This window comes from Salarias fasciatus, chromosome 1, assembly GCF_902148845.1.
Source record: "Salarias fasciatus chromosome 1, fSalaFa1.1, whole genome shotgun sequence".
In the NCBI taxonomy this organism is placed as follows: domain Eukaryota; kingdom Metazoa; phylum Chordata; class Actinopteri; order Blenniiformes; family Blenniidae; genus Salarias; species Salarias fasciatus.
The window spans coordinates 38,890,051-38,906,804 of NC_043745.1; the positions used below are offsets into that span (position 1 = coordinate 38,890,051).

The following is a 16,754-nucleotide window of genomic DNA, read 5'->3' on the forward strand; positions in this document are numbered from 1 at the left end:
AAACTGCACCAAGTGATGGCTGTTGGATTCTGTCTTTATCCTTTGGAAAGAAGAACCTCTATTTTCTCTATTTGCACTTTATTCATCTGAATTTTTTTCTTTTTTTTTGCGTGTTTATGCCTGAAGAAGACCGAATCCAGTCGAAATGTAAGGATTATTTATTTTTTTCTCATTTAACACTTTATTTTTGTTTTCTTTCTTATTTTCTATTTCAGCCAACTGGGCGTCGATGACGTGGGAGGAAAGTGAGGGCTGGACTGCGCCGGGAGGGTCCGGTGGAGGAAGACAGCTTCATCCTGGAAAGGCCCGGCCGGGGGCGGGACGATCATACCTCACTGCATCCTCAGGTCTGGGAAGAGGTTTGAACCTGGACCGGTCCATCTTTGAAGGACTGGCCATCTGCTGAACATGAGAGCGATGCAGAGCATTCTGCACCACAGCGTCAGCTTTACCAGGACGACCGCCGCCTCCAACGCGTGGTGCTCGACACCAGCAGAAGGTCAAACCACCAATCAGCAGTAAGGAGACGCTGTCTGAAAGGTGTCATGTGTCACCCTGACCCACTGGCTGAGGACGGGGAGTGAACGCGACCTGGACGACTAAAAACCCTGCTCCTCCTCGTGTGAATGTATGAAAGTCAGTTTGTGAGACAGTTTGTGTTGGTAAAGTGGATGTTGATCAATAAAATAAAGCAAATTTAGCACCATAGATTATTTTTTTCAATTTATATATTCATTTAGAGAGATGGCTAACAAAAAAAAAAAGCTGCAGCATGTATTGCAGAGAACGTTTGACCTACAGTCTATAGGGGTGTATTCTAAACAAACATGCATCTGAAAAGCATTGCCCGGACATGGGAGCCAAAATCATTTTCTAGCCACTTTTTCACGGTTTCCCTTCTGAAGCTGGAGCCGGCCTGACGGGGCGTCACGCTCCCAGCCGGTTTGTTCTCCAGCTGTTTAAAGTTGCTCGGGAAGAAAAAGCCGAACGTCCTTGATGCTTTCAGAGAGCAGCGGTGCCGCCGTGCCGGACTGGATTTGTGTACTTTGAACCGCTTCTCACAGGTTAGAGCACAAATTAATCACCCAGAATAAAGCAGGTGTTAATTAAAGGTTGAGGGAGATTAATTATGAAATGCAAATGTCTAGCGAGGAGCTGGCAGGCCGGGGTCGTCCCGTCACCCGGCGGGGAAATGTCAAACCATCAACCCAGGATTTCCTGCTCCTCAAGCTGCGTGGAGAGCTGACGAACAACCCGTCGCTCCACACTCAGACTGAAGCAACACGTCGACCCTCAACCAGTCAACGATTCCTGAAAGGAACATGCAAACTCCTCAGATATCCCCCCAAAACTCAGGATCTGTTTCCACGGCAACCATTTCAAATGGAAACGCTAAACCTCCGCAGGATTTTGTGTCCCTGTTACTGAAAATTAAATTTTTCTAAAACGCTCGATCTCCGTCGCCTCGGCAACGGACGTCACTGTCAAGTCGTTGCCGTGGAAACGGGGCATCAGCGGCGACGATCCGCCTGGCGCCCGGGAAACGGGCGGCCGTGCTGAGAGTTGTGGGAGTTAGTGGAGAAGGCAGGCGAGGTTCATGTTCCTGTGTGTGTGTGTGTGTGTGTGTGTGTGTGTGTGGTCCGGGTTTTCCTATGTTGTGGGGACAATATGTTCCCACAACCTAGGAAAACCAGGCACAATGTGGGGACATTTTTCCGGTCCTAATGAGGGGAAACAGTGTTTTCTTGACCATGTTGTTGTTACTGAAAAAAGTAAAAGTGCAAAAACCTTTCTTTAGGGTTAGGCTGTGTTGTGGTCTGGGTTAGGGTTAGGGGTTAGGGGTTAGAGTTAGGGGTTAGATATGAATGGGAGTCAATGGAAAGTCCCCACAAGAATAGCCATACCCAACACGTGTGTGTGTGTGTGTTATTTGAGCAGCAAAAAGATGTGTGTGACCAGGAAAGCCGTTTTGCCCTCAGTTCAGACTTGCAGGGAAGCTTCTCCTCTCCAGGACTGATGGACAATGTGAGTTAAAATGAGTGCGACAGTCCAGACTCCAGAATGTTCTAATCATTTGAAATGAAGAAAAAACATCTAAAAAAACAAAACCCCATGTACTAAAGCTCAGGCGACGTCCATTTTACTCCATATATTTTCTTAAATCTTTAGCTTTTTACGCAGTCTATTTTTTTTTTTTTTTTGCCTCTTTAGCTAATTATAAACATCTTTTCCAGAGCCGGAGCAGTTCTAGATTCTTTCTTTCTTTGAACAAAAAGCTGTTCAATTCTAATCTTTTGACCGTTTATCCAGTTTTATTCTCTGATACGGAGGGAAAAGGAAACCCAAACGTCAGCCGAAGAACGAAGCGTCGCCATCTTTAACTCCGTTTATTGGCGGAGGCCGGAATACGTGCCGGCTGACGTTACGGGACGAAGGCAGAAGTCTGACTCCGTGACACGTTGCCACGGCGACGGGTCAGGCAAAAACACAAAACTTCTGTGTTTCCGTTCCGAACGTTTTGCTGTGACACGCCGGACCACCGGCTGGCGCTGTTCTTCGTTTCTGCAGCGTTTCCACAGTCAACAGGTTCCGTCGCCGTGGAAACCGACACCCAGAGGGTCAGCGTTTCGACTGGAAACGGTCGCCGTGGCAACAGGCCTCGGAGAGCGACAGAGAGGAGGAAGATGAGGAGGAAGATGAGGAGGAAACAGTGAATGATGACATCGAGTCTTGTTCCTTGAGGCTGACAGCAGACTCTGATGTTCTGGAGATGGTCGGGGTGTAACGAAACGATCAACCCACGAAACGATACGAGATATGAAACCGGACTCACAATACGAAATAAGGATTAAAGAAAAATCCCCAACGGTAGGAAGTTAAGCAAAAACCTAATTTTCTTTATTTTATTCTTTATGCAGACGTACAACACATAATGCTGCATCAACACAAAATAAAGTCTCTTTGAAAAAAACATCAAATCAGCGTCGCGGCATATTTTGCACACGGTTCTTGCTTCATCCGCAACCTTCTCGCCGCCCTCTCGTCGTTTACTTGGGAAGCCAAAATAGGTCCACATTAGACGGAGGAGCGCCAGCTAATTCAACTTCGTCTTCCTCCATTTTGCTACGGTAGGCGAGGAGGGTCAAAACTCATCAGTTCATGCGCGGCGGCCTTTTGCGGTTTTTTTTGTGCAATTATTTTGTGCGTCTTTGAATTTTAATTTGGTCATTTTTTTATTTCGCGAAATTTCGTTACACCCCTAATAGATGATGTTCTATCGATGACGGTAACCTGAAGCAGAGCCGCTCCGATCCTCTGACGTTTCCCGATAAACATCCCAGCAGCTTCAGTTCGTTTTTACAGTGAAGAGTTTATCATGAGAGCAGATTACAGATTACAGATTACAGATTACATCTGAAATGAAGAGCGTGTTTAGATCCTTCTGTCAAGTGTGTGTGGTTTCATCAGAAAAACAACTTTTGGTACAACATGTAACCACATCGTTTTCAGTGTTTCTGCTGTTTCCATGGAAACGGACAGCGTCGCCGTGTGAATCTGACACTTTCCTGAAAACTACAAAGACGGCGATCCAGGACCAGAGGCGATCCAGGACCAGAGGCGATCCAGGACCAGAGGCGATCCAGGGCCAGAGGCGATCCAGGACCAGAGGCGATCCAGGACCAGAGGCGATCCAGGACCAGAGCTGATCCAGGACCAGAGGCGATCCAGGACCAGAGGCGATCCAGGACCAGAGGCGATCCAGGACCAGAGGCGATCCAGGGCCAGAGGCGATCCAGGACCAGAGGCGATCCAGGGCCAGAGGCGATCCAGGACCAGAGGCGATCCAGGGCCAGAGGCGATCCAGGACCAGAGGTGATCCAGGACCAGAGGCGATCCAGGGCCAGAGGCGATCCAGGGCCAGAGCTTTGGGTTCGGTGTGACAGAAAGGAGCCTGAAGTCGGACGTTGACCTCTGACCTCTGTCAGCAGCTGGAGCCAGGGTCGTTTTCCTTGTGAGGTAATAAATGACACAACTGTTCCAAACAGGCACATGACGGGCAGCTACTCCCAGGGACACGCCCCCAACATGAGGCCCGGGACCCAGAGGAGGCCGGGCTGCTCAGAGTAAGACACTTTGAGAGTGTGTGTGTGTGTGTGTGTGGTGGGGGGTGGGGGGGTGGGGGGGGGGGGGGTCTAGTAAACCTCTAACACATGGGATATGATCCCGGTTCATGATGCAGTCTGTTCCTCCCCAGCTGATCCTGGACCCTCAGAGTCCTGCTCCAGGTCCAATGGAGGAGCACAAACATGAGGAGCGTGACACAGGTTTGGTCCTGGGAAATCCGGTCTGGCCCCTGAGGGTCCCGGCTGGTCCCGGCTGGCCCCTGAGGGTCCCGGCTGGTCCCGGCTGGCCCCTGAGGGTCCCGGCTGGCCCCTGAGGGTCCCGGCTGGTCCCTGAGGGTCCCGGCTGGTCCCGGCTGGCCCTCAGACCCGGCCCTGAGCCTGCTGAGCCCGCCTCTCCTCCAGACAGCGACACACCCACATGGAGACCACCTCGGCGTTGCCGTCGTTGAACTGGACGATGAAGGCGTGATCCTGTGGAGAGACGGACGCAGTGAGAGGAGAACCGAGCGGCGCCGAGGCGTCGGGACGACTGGCCGCTTCACCCACCGCGCCGGCTTAAAGACAACCTGAAAAACAGCTGACGATTCACTGGACTGAGATCCCGTTACCACGACAACGTCTCAATTCAAAACACTGCTTTTTTACACGGCGTTTACCTGAAAATGATGTCCGTTTCCATGGAAACTGCAGAAACACCAAACAGAGATTTTCAAAAAGTCGTGCTACACTGCCTCTTCCAGTGACACAGACGGTTTGAAACATGTTCAACCTTGGAAACTGTTTTCAAAAAGTGGCATGTTTTTGTCCGTTTCCACGGAAACAGAGCACTTTCGAAAAGTTCTACCTTGGCAGCAGTCTTCATGCAGCTGCCATTTCCTTCTTTTCCACAGAGGCAGAGACTTTTAACAAGTTTTACTCCCCCACTTACCGAGAAAGAGTTGAACCACTTTCCAAAAGTTCCACCTTGGAAACCGTTTTTGAAAAGTTGCATTTCCCCCGTTTCCACGGAGACGGAGCGTCTGAAACTCGCTGCCAGCGGCTCGGAGCTCCGTCGTCACGGAAACAGACACAAAATCCCACCGAAGGTTTTGTCGTTTTCAGAAACGCTGAACAGGAAGTCGTCACGAGGCGTTCGCTGACGCTCGGACATCTCGGCGCTCACAGCCGCTTCCGCCAACAATAACTCCTCGTGAACATCTCACACACCCTCACATTAATCGTCGGACCGTAAAAAACCGAACTGCAGATAAACACGGGAGCGACGAGTCTCTGCCATAAAAACAAAGGATAAAATTATGACGGCTGTTAAAAAAAAAAACGCCGCCACTCAATCGACGATATTAGTTTTATGATCCGGCAGATTGAGGCCACAAATATTATTACGCCTTCATAATTACTGCAAATGAAATAATGATAAAAGACGCATAAAGACGAGAGGCACGTCGTTACAGGCGTCAGATATTAACGAGCGACAGACTCGGGTTTAATGGCAGATGTTTAAGTAATGGGTCGTTTCAGAGAAATACGAGCGGAGCCGGATGATGGACACCAGTCGCAACCAGACCAGAAGAACGAGCCGGAGTGAGAGAAACCCACCGGGAAAAACACTGCTGGAGGAGGAGTGACGCAGCAACAAAAATCCACTGAAAATTACTGACTGGAGCACAGGTCAAAGGTCAAACTGTGCTGTAATCTGGATGTAATCTTTCATCTGGATGTTAGAGGAGGAAGATGCTCTATAATCTGATGTTAGAGGAGGAAGATGCTCTATAATCTGGTGTTAGAGGAGGAAGATGCTCTATAATCTGATGTCAGAGGAGGAAGATGCTCTATAATCTGGTGTTAGAGGAGGAAGATGCTCTATAATCTGATGTCAGAGGAGGAAGATGCTCTATAATCTGCTAGAGGAGGAAGATGCTCTATAATCTGGATGTCAGAGGAGGAAGATGCTCTATAATCTGATGTCAGAGGAGGAAGATGCTCTATAATCTGATGTTAGAGGAAGATGCTTTATAATCTGATGTCAGAGGAGGAAGATGCTCTATAATCTGGTGTTAGAGGAGGAAGATGCTCTATAATCTGATGTCAGAGGAGGAAGATGCTCTATAATCTGGTGTTAGAGGAGGAAGATGCTCTATAATCTGATGTCAGAGGAGGAAGATGCTCTATAATCTGGTGTTAGAGGAGGAAGATGCTCTATAATCTGATGTCAGAGGAGGAAGATGCTCTATAATCTGGTGTTAGAGGAGGAAGATGCTCTATAATCTGATGTTAGAGGAGGAAGATGCTTTATAATCTGATGTCAGAGGAGGAAGATGCTCTATAATCTGGTGTTAGAGGAGGAAGATGCTCTATAATCTGATGTCAGAGGAGGAAGATGCTCTATAATCTGGTGTTAGAGGAGGAAGATGCTCTATAATCTGATGTCAGAGGAGGAAGATGCTCTATAATCTGATGTTAGAGGAGGAAGATGCTCTATAATCTGGATGTCAGAGGAGGAAGATGCTCTATAATCTGCTAGAGGAGGAAGATGCTCTATAATCTGGATGTCAGAGGAAGGAGATGCTCTATAATCTGATGTCAGAGGAGGAAGATGCTCTATAATCTGCTAGAGGAGGAAGATGCTCTATAATCTGGATGTCAGAGGAAGGAGATGCTCTATAATCTGATGTCAGAGGAGGAAGATGCTCTATAATCTGATGTTAGAGGAGGAAGATGCTCTATAATCTGATGTTAGAGGAGGAAGATGCTCTATAATCTGATGTTAGAGGAGGAAGATGCTCTATAATCTGATGTCAGAGGAGGAAGATGCTCTATAATCTGATGTCAGAGGAGGAAGATGCTCTATAATCTGATGTTAGAGGAGGAAGATGCTCTATAATCTGATGTCAGAGGAGGAAGATGCTCTATAATCTGATGTTAGAGGAGGAAGATGCTCTATAATCTGATGTCAGAGGAGGAAGATGCTCTATAATCTGATGTTAGAGGAGGAAGATGCTCTATAATCTGAGTGCCTCCTGCAGCAGCGTTCTCTCAGCTTCTCTCTCTCGGCCGTCAGTCTCATGTGTACGTGACCCCTGACCCCTCCAGGGTCAGGGGTCACGGTGGGGTCAGGGGTGAGGGTGGAGCAGCTTGTAAATGAAACAAATCCACTCAGACCGGCCTTGAATTTCACCTGGACATCCAGTTAGCCTCGCTGCTCGCTGGCTCACACCAATGAAGCTGTCAACACTGAGGAAGAGGAGGAGGAGGAAGAAGAGGAGGAGAGGCGGAAACCAGGAAGTGCGGCTTTATAAAGCAGAGGCATGTTGGCAGAGGGTCCAGGTTGAACAAAGCGTCTCTGCAGGTTTTCAGCTCTAAACAAGGAAACGTTTCCTTTTTCCTTTTTAAGCCTTAAAACTGTTTTTATTTGACAGAAATGATCTGATTTATTTTCACATGAGATGAAGACGGCGGGCAACAGAGAGACGCTTTACTCTGAAAAATGAAGAGTGGCTTCGAGACTCGGAGAGTCTGCGGCTTTGTCCGGAAACCAAACGTTCCGCAGCCGGAGTGGAACTTTTCAGAAAGGCTCCGTTTCCATGGAAACCCATGGACTGGAACTTTCTGAAAATGCTGCCTCAAAGCAAAAGAGGGAAAACGCAACTTTGTGAAAACTCTCCCACGGCTGTGAACGAGAGGAAGCAGGACAGAACTGAAGAGCTGCTCCAGAACCCGGTCCTGTCCCGGTCCTGCGCTCCACCGCTGTAGTAAACAGTTGTTCTGCACAGGCTCAGTACAGACAAGAGCAGTGTTTTCCTCCAGAGCCACGACTCCCAGTCCAGACCCTCCTGGTCCTGGTTCCAGTCCAGATCCCCCTGGTCCTGGATCCGGGCTCTCCGCCCCCCCTGCTGGTGGATCCGGGCCCTCCTGCGGTTCTTCTCCTGGTGACCAGACGTGTTGACGTCCTGGACTGATCGATCAGGTGTTTGTTTTCCGTCGCCGTGGCGACCGTGTTCCCGCTGTGTCAACAAACCAGCCTCAGTTCCCACAACAAGGTTTCAGAGGAGAACCTGGTGGCTTCATCAATCCTCGTCCTCCTCACGGCCAGTCGGGGTTAATTACTCTCACACCAGAGGGTGTGTGTGTGTGTGTGTGTGTGTGGTGTGTGTGTGTGTGTGTGTGTGTGTGTGTGTGGTGTGTGTGTGTGTGTGCTGAATCCTCCTCTCATCCATCATTCCTTCTCTCCTCAGCAAGACGGAGGCAGACAGGAATGAAGTGTTGAGTCCTGAATGATGTGATGGAGATCACTGCTCCGGACTGGGACCAGGAGCAGGACCAGAAGCAGGACCAGAACTGGGACCAGGAGACTCTGGACCAGGACCAGGAGACTCTGGACCGGGACCAGGAGACTTTAGACTGGTCGTTTTAGACCAAATGTCCCCACAAGGATAGGAAACCTGCACGATGTGCCTTGTGGGACCTTCTTCCGGTCCTAATGAGGGAAACAGTGTTTTCTTGACCATGTTGTTGTTACTGAAAAAAGTCAAAGGTCAAAAACATTTCTTTAGGGTTCGGCTGTGTTGTGGTCTGGGTCAGGGTCAGGGTCAGGGTCAGGGTAAGGGGCTAGTAAATGCATTCTGTCAATGAGTGTCCTCACAAGGATAGAAATACAAACGTGTGTGTGTGTGTGTGTGTGTGTGTGTGTGTGTGTGTGTGGAGGCAGGAGGGTGAAGAGGCAGAGGCGATACGCAGCTCTTTCCAGATTTCCATGCTAATGGGCTCCCTGTGGAACACTGCTGTGGCGGCGAGGGTTAGCATGACCGGCTAACCTCCACCCGGGTGTTAGCATGACCGGCTAACCTCCACCCGGGTGTTAGCATGACCGGCTAGCCTCCACCCGGGTGTTAGCATGACCGGCTAGCCTCCACCCGGGTGTTAGCGGCTCTACAGCTGCCGCCCAAAACCAAACCCAACCAGACAGGAAGTAAAGTTCTGAGAGGAAAGAACCAGCTCACTGATTGGTCCATTCTCAAAGCGGAAGTCCCGCCCCTTTGCCCAGCGAGCAGCTAGCCTTCTGACCATCTGTCAATGAGCCTCTGACCTCTGACCTCCAGACATTTCAACTCTTTCTTCCTGCGTCTGCATCTTCTGACTGGCGCTATTGGCTTCATGTCCTTATTACCCAACATGCATTGCACTCCATGTCACGCTGTCCTGCTACGGCAAGAAAGTCCGACTGCAAGACGAGTTTTCGAGAGGATCAGCGCTCAGGGGAACAGGACACAGGAACCAAAGGTCCCTGAAGTGGACTCTGGTCCCTCATTCTAGATTAGAGACTTGGTCTGAGGTTGAAGAGAAGACGCGTCGCTTGTGTGACGCAGTTTTCATGTCGGCCACTAGAGGGAGCTGCTGTGTGTTTCCACCAGGGAAACACTGACAGAGGAAGTCCGCTGCAGCCGGACGGACGAGTCCAGACATGAAGACAAATCCTCAGAACACATCGAGATCTCAAGACCGAGCCCAGCCGACACACACGCACGTACGCACACACACGCATGCACGCACGCACGCACGCACGCACACACTTCATGATGGGAAACCATCAATTACCTTTTAAAACAGCTAATTAAGCAGAAATAACCATGCGGAGCTGACGGGAGCCGAGTTATTAATCGGCGCCGTTCGCCGTTACTCGTCTCGCAGATGGTCCGGCGAGCAGGACTGATTTATGGAGACGTGACGAGACGACCGAGCGACAGGACGGCGAGCGGCGGCGTCTGGCGACGCGTGAATGGATCTACATGGACGAAGACCCCCGGGTGGACAGCGAGGACGTCCGGAGGTCAGGGTGCTGACAGCGGCGGACACACACACACACCACACACACACACACACACACACACACACACACACACACACACACACACACACACACACACACACACACAACAAGTGAAAACCCTTTTCACACATGATGACATGTAAACACTAAAACACTTTTAATAGCAGAACTCCCCGGAGTCTGGACAGTCCGGACTGAACTCCAACCGGAAACCAGCGGAACGCCCAGGGAGAGAGAGAGAGAGCGAGAGAGGGAGAGAGAGAGGGAGGGAGAGAGAGAGATACCCCTTTCCCACTGCTTTCGGAGGAGGAAAAGATCAAGAATCCCACTGAAAGGGAAAGAAGAGAGAGAAAGTTCCTCCGTTTGTCTGATCAGGGACGGGAGCCCCACCCCCACCCCCCATCCGGACCTGGAGGGCCCGGAAACACCGCCGTCCACCACCGGGCGGAGCAGTGAGCCAATCCAGGGCCTGGAAGCTAAGCTAATGCTAGCTTCAACGTGGCTGTCGCTGTCTGGCGGCCGTGGAATGCCTCCAGCGGCAGATCTCGGGTCCGGTCAGAAACCAGCTTCAACAGCTCTACTGATTTCAGCTGTTTGAGCGGCGGCGCCGCCGGACCGCAGGGTTCCCGGTGTGAACCCGAAGACGCCGGTCTGGGAGCGAGCCAATGGAAAGTCCCGGAGCGTCACCAGCTGAGGACGGCGGGATCGAGTGTCCCGCATTAAACATGCATCAGCGGCGGCGGGAGAATCGCTCACTTTCCTCTGATGGCCCGTCATGTGACCCTCCTGCTCTGACACCCGAGATCTCAGCGGCTGCTCGATTAATACTCCATTACTCCATCCATTCACTGACGGGACTCACACTGACACTTCTTCCAGAGCGGCGGCGGGACGAGAAACCGGCTGGATGGGGTTTACGAAGGAGAACCTCAAGGAGGGCGGGGCAGGGCGGGGCGGGGCGGAGTACAGCACAGCAGGGTGGAGTACAGCTCAGCAGGGTGGAGTACAGTAGAGCAGGGTGGAGTACAGCTCAGCAGGGTGGAGTACAGCTCAGCAGGGTGGAGTACAGTAGAGCAGGGCGGAGTACAGCACAGCAGGGTGGAGTACAGCTCAGCAGGGTGGAGTACAGTAGAGCAGGGTGGAGTACAGCTCAGCAGGGTGGAGTACAGCTCAGCAGGGTGGAGTACAGTAGAGCGAGGCGGCGGTGAACAGACAGCAGCAGGCTTCAGGGACGGAAACACCAGGAGTAACAACACCATCAAACAGGAGCCTGCAGAGAGCAGCTGACAGGAGCAAATCCCGATGAGAGCTCCAGCTCCGGCTAACAACTGCTAACACTAGCTAACACTGGCAAACAACTGCTAACGCCAGCTAACACTAGCGAATGACCGGTAACAACTGCTAACACTGGTTAACGACTACTAACGCCAGCTAACACCGGCTAACGGCAGCCAACACCAGCTAACACTGGCTAATGACCGCTAACAACTGCTAACACTGGGTAACAATTGATAATGACTGCTAACACCGGCTAACGTCTGCTAACACCAGCTAACACTAGCTGACGACTGCTAACTAGCGACCACTAGCTGACACCTGCTAGCATCAGCTAACGTGAGCTGCTAGCTGAGTCTGGATGCTCCACTGTGACTCCCCAGTGTCACCGCCAGCGGAGAGAGGGAGGAGGAGGAGGGGTGGAGGGATGGATGCATGAACACAGATAGAACCGCTAAAGAGTTTTAATAGAGAGCGGGGGAACGAGGGAGGAGAGGGAGAGGAAGACAATCACACTGTGACCTTAAAGCTGAGTTCATGATGGCAGAGAAAGGAACGCACAGCCTGCAGGAGGGAGGAGAGTGGTGGAGAGAGGAGGAGAGAGCGGTGGGAGAGAGGAGAGAGAGCGGTGGAAGAGAGGAGAGAGAGCGGTGGAGAGAGGAGAGAGAGCGATGGAGAGAGAGCGGTGGAGAGAGGGGAGAGGAGCGGTGGAGAGAGGAGAGAGAGAGAGCGGTGGAGAGAGGAGAGAGAGAGAGCGGTGGAGAGAGAGGAGAGAGAGAGCGGTGGAGAGAGGAGAGAGAGAGCGGTGGAGAGAGGAGAGAGAGCGCTGGAGAGAGAGCGGTGGAGAGAGGGGAGAGAGCGGTGGAGAGAGGAGAGAGAGAGAGCGGTGGAGAGAGGAGAGAGAGAGCGGTGGAGAGAGGAGAGAGTGGTGGAGAGAGGAGAGAGAGAGCGGTGGACAGAGGAGAGAAAGTGGTGGAGAGAGGAGAGAGAGAGCGGTGGAGAGAGGAGAGTGAGAGCGGTGGAGAGAGGAGAGAGAGAGTGGTGGAGAGAGGAGAGAGAGCGGTGGAGAGAGGAGAGTGAGAGCGGGTGGAGAGAGGATGAGAGAGCGGTGGAGAGAGGAGAGAGTGGTGGAGAGAGGAGAGAGAGCGGTGGAGAGAGGAGAGGAGAGCGGTGGAGAGAGGAGATGAGAGCGGTGGACGAGAGGAGAGTGAGAGCGGTGGAGAGAGGAGAGAGAGCGGGGAGAGAGGAGGAGAGAGAGCGGGTGGAGAGAGGAGAGAGTGGTGGAGAGAGGAGAGAGAGCGGTGGGAGAGAGGAGAGAGAGCGCTGGAGAGAGGACGAGAGAGCGGGTGGAGAGAGGAGAGAGAGAGAGCGGTGGAGAGAGGGGAGAGAGAGCAGTGGAGAGAGGAGAGAGAGCGCTGGAGAGAGGAGAGAGACGTGACTGTGTTTCAGGTGGAGATGAAAGCAGCTGGGCGGCGTCCGGCACCGCGGAGCCACATCACACCACCTGGAGGCTTCCTGTTTCCTGTTTCCTGGTGTGAGACTGACCACGGCTCTGCAGTCACACCCCGACCCCCTGGGACTCGCCGTCACTGTCTGAGTGAGTCTGATGTCCCACGGTGATGACATCATCAGCGCGATGGAGCACGGCGAGGTAAACAGTGCAGAGGAGCTCAGTCCCCGTCAGGCAGGGCTCACACCGGCTCCGGTCGGCTGCGGTCCGGTTCCGGTCCGGTTCCGTTCCGGCTTCTGGTCCGGCTGCGGTCCGGCTGCGGTCCGGCTGCAAAGCCCGTCCAGCGCTCCAGTAACTTTCCGCTACCATCTTATGTTTCCGGACGCCGGAGCCCTACCCGCGTCAATCCAGACAGAAGCAGGTCGGGGCGCCGGAAGGAACGCGGTATGTGTCCCAAAATAAGTGACTTCAAAATAAAATCTGTGTCGTGTTTTTGCCTTAATATTCGATTTTTTTACTTCTTCTGGTAGAAAACAGAACAAACAGTGATGTAGTCATTATACGCTTTAGAAGAATGAACGGTTTTGTACTTCGTCGCTGCAGGAAAGTCAAACGAGTCCAAAATGGCTCAAAACAGCTCTGTGACCGGAGCGGCTCTGTGTTGCCAGATTGGGCGGGTTTCTGCACAATCAAGCTTCTTTTTTGAACACGTCGGTTTTGTGTTTATGACGTGTTCTTTATTATACAAATCCGGGTTTTACAGTGTTTTATGTGCATTTTCACCACAGATGGCGGTTTGTGCTGCTTTTCTATCGAGTTGAACAGTTTTCAGATTGTTTCGGGGGAGAGCAACGGATCTGGCAACGTCCTCCAGCGAACTGCAGAGGCACTGCAGGCGGTGTGAGTGACGGTGCTGCGGTGATTCAGTACCGGACCGGACCGGACCGGAGCCAGTGTGAACCCGGCGTTACCCCTGGACGGACTTCCTCTTCCCCACGGATCGGGAGAAGCTCCCTGATCTCGCCGTCTGGCCAACGCTGATCATCCTGATGAAGGAGATCTCACGCTGTGTCCAGAAACAACAACTCGCGCGCTAACGTAGCCACGCTAACGTGGCTAACGTAGCCACGTTAGCGTGGCTACGACGTCATCACGTAAATCACCTCGTCGACCCGGATCTGCCTTTCAGGCTGAAGCCGAGCCGATTAAACCCGGGTCGCTGGCAGGGCGGACCGACCCGGGTCGGACCGCCGATTGAACCCCCCCCCCCCCCCCCCCCCCCCCCCCCCCCCCCGCGTAGCCGGTGTGAGCGGGTTCAAACCGGTTTTTTGGGCCGGTGGGAAAAACAGGTACGAGACCGAAAGCAAACGACCGTTTTCCACTCGACTGGCATTTTTGGTGTGGGGAAAGTTTCACCTTTTAAAAACATCCATTTCCATGGTAACGGGTCGTTTCCATGGAAACCAGAAGCCTATGTGAAACTAAACCCCAGAAGCAGCTCCGGGTGTCCAGGAGGACCCGCTGAGAGGCGACCAATCAGACACCTGAACCCAACCACCGACTCCTCCCAGAGCAGCAGCAAGTTCGGCGCGCGCACACACACACACACACACCACACACACACACACACACACACACACACACACACACACACACACACACACACACACACACACACACACACACACACACACACACACCACACACACACACACACACACACACACACACACACACACACACACACACACACACACACACACACACACACACACACACACTGAGCGCAGACACTTCAGACTCATTTCCTTTGTCACTTGGTCAGATTTTCACGCGGCTGTAAAACTTAATTTTTGTGCAGCAGAATGGTTGACTCCGGCTCGGCGGCTCGGCCTCGTTCAGCCAGACGGGCTGAATTAAACAAATTACTTGTGAAGTAGGTCTCACTCCTCCCTCAAGGCCCCGCGCTGCCCCCTCTCACTCACACACACACACTCACACACACACCCTCCACCGGCAGCAGGGTTCATTACTGCTGTTTGACGCCGCCGTGCCAACTTGGAGGGTCCTTGACCCGACGCACCTCAATCATCGCAGGAAAAACACAATGGCGCATTCCCGCAGCCGGCGAGAGATAATCAAATTATGTTTAATTGAATTTTTATTGGGAGGCATGAATATGATCACCCTCAGAACACACTTATTCAAAACTTCGGTTTGGCGGTCCTTGGCGGAGTTTTAATGGGAAGCGTGGTTTAACTTACCATGAGGTTATTAGGTGCAGGTCTCTCTTTGGGGAGCCGCCGCATGCTGAAAGGCAAGACACACAGATCACACACACACACATATACATACACACACACACACACGTCTGAATCCAGCTTCTATTCACGCCGCGTTTGAAGATGCTTTTGTTTCTAACTTTCATTTCACGGCGAGTTTAAAATTAATGTTCAAGAGGAGGAAAGAAACAAAACCTGCAGAGTCTGAAAGAGCAGGCGGAATCAATGCACTCCGTCTGACTGTGTGTGTGTGTGTGTGTGTGTGTGTGTGTGTGTGTGTGTGTGTTGTGTGTGTGTGTGTGTGTGTGTGTGTGTGTGTGGTGTGTGGTAAATAGTGCAATCTCTCACAATAACCCACACCGGTGGTCGTCGTGTAACCTGTGTGTGTGTGACTGTGTCCGTGATGGGACAGCTTCGGCCGAGTCACAGTCCCCATACACACCACACACACACGCACACATACACACACACACACACGCACACACACAGCAAATAAAAGCACCGCAGGGGAATAAACAACAGCTGGTACATGACCGAAGACACACACCACTCACACACACCAGCGTGTGGTTTTGGTGTGTGTGTGTGTGTGTGTGTGTGTGTGTGTGTGTGTGTGTGTGTGTGTGTGTGTGTGTTTATCTACCTGTAAAGGTTACAACAGGCTAATGAATCAGAGCCAGGCACTGAGTCAACACTGCGTTTGTCTCCATGCTTTACGGATAAATCAGACTTTCGGATTAAAAGCTTTGGGACGGGCGGGTTCGGCGGTTAATGGCCGACGCGGCGGCGGAGCCTCAATGGCGCCGGGAGCGGCCACTTTACGGCCATTGTTGGCTCTGGCCGGACGCGGCGTGCGGGTTTGTTTGGGATTGTTCGCTCGCCTTTGTTCAGCTGGAGGCTCGAACATCAGAAAACAAAACCAAAGCGCGGCGCTCCGAGCCGAGCGAGGCGGCCTTCACACGGCAGCGCGCCGCCGCCGCCGCCGCCGCCGCCGCCGCCACCGCCGCCGCCGAGACTCACCACTGAGTGACGAAGTGGACGAACGTCTCACTGAACGGGCCCACAGGGAGAACCGGAGGGTCCTGGAACACAAAGCACACAGCGTCACGTTCTGTTCGCCGTTCTCCTCGCCACACCCAGCGCCGTGATCGCCACGATCACCGGGATCACCAGGATCAGCTGGGATCACCAGGATCACCCGGGATTACCTGGATCACCAGGATCACTCGTATCACCCGGGATCACCAAGATCACAGGGATCACAAGAATTGCTGGGATCGCCCGGGTTCACCCGGATCACCCGGATCACCCGGATCACCGGCCACTGCTTCCTCTCACAAACACGCGGTGCAGGATCCGCCGTGAGGATTCTGTTGTCAGATGACCATTCCGAGGGCCGCCGCGTTGCTTCGTCTCTGGACGTCCTGAATTCATGTTTCGTGTCCAGAAATGTGTTTCCGTGGCCTCAGATCACCGTTTCCTGCTCTTACATTAGTATTTCACGGCCACAAATTATTATCTTGTGATGAAGAAGTATTACTTCCTGGTCTGAAATATTAATATGTGGCCAGAATTTAAAGTTTTGTTTGGTTCTTTGTATTTTGTTTGTAGGAATTTTAAAAAAGAGAGAATTTCCGTTGGGAACGAGTCCGACCTGTGACTTTATCTTCTCTCTCACACTGATCAGTTCTTAAGAATTGATATATTCGAAATGAAGAAATGTCATCCCATTAGATTTTTATTCACTTCATTTTAGTTAGTTTTACACTTTTCACCAAAGAAAATACAAAAAAAACACC

At 51.9% G+C, this 16,754-nt stretch overlaps 1 protein-coding gene across 2 annotated transcripts in view; it reads right to left on the reverse strand.

Annotated features, from left to right (window-relative positions):
• Positions 1 to 2,899: 2,899 nt before the first annotated feature.
• The window catches only part of map2k5 (mitogen-activated protein kinase kinase 5), a 77,801-nt gene continuing 63,946 nt past the window's right edge, over positions 2,900 to 16,754 (reverse strand). Inside the window, exons 20-23 of one of the 2 annotated variants that reach the window (XR_003933081.1) lie at positions 15,976 to 16,037; positions 14,938 to 14,983; positions 4,415 to 4,595; positions 2,900 to 4,384 (exon numbers count right to left, since the gene is read on the reverse strand). Coding sequence is in view for 1 of the 2 variants with exons in the window: in XM_030110573.1 (XP_029966433.1) it covers positions 4,485 to 4,595; positions 14,938 to 14,983; positions 15,976 to 16,037 (219 nt within the window). In the remaining variant the exon portion in view is untranslated. Of the gene's footprint in view, positions 4,596 to 14,937; positions 14,984 to 15,975; positions 16,038 to 16,754 lie in introns of both variants that reach the window. The other variant, XM_030110573.1, reaches the window with a different exon arrangement.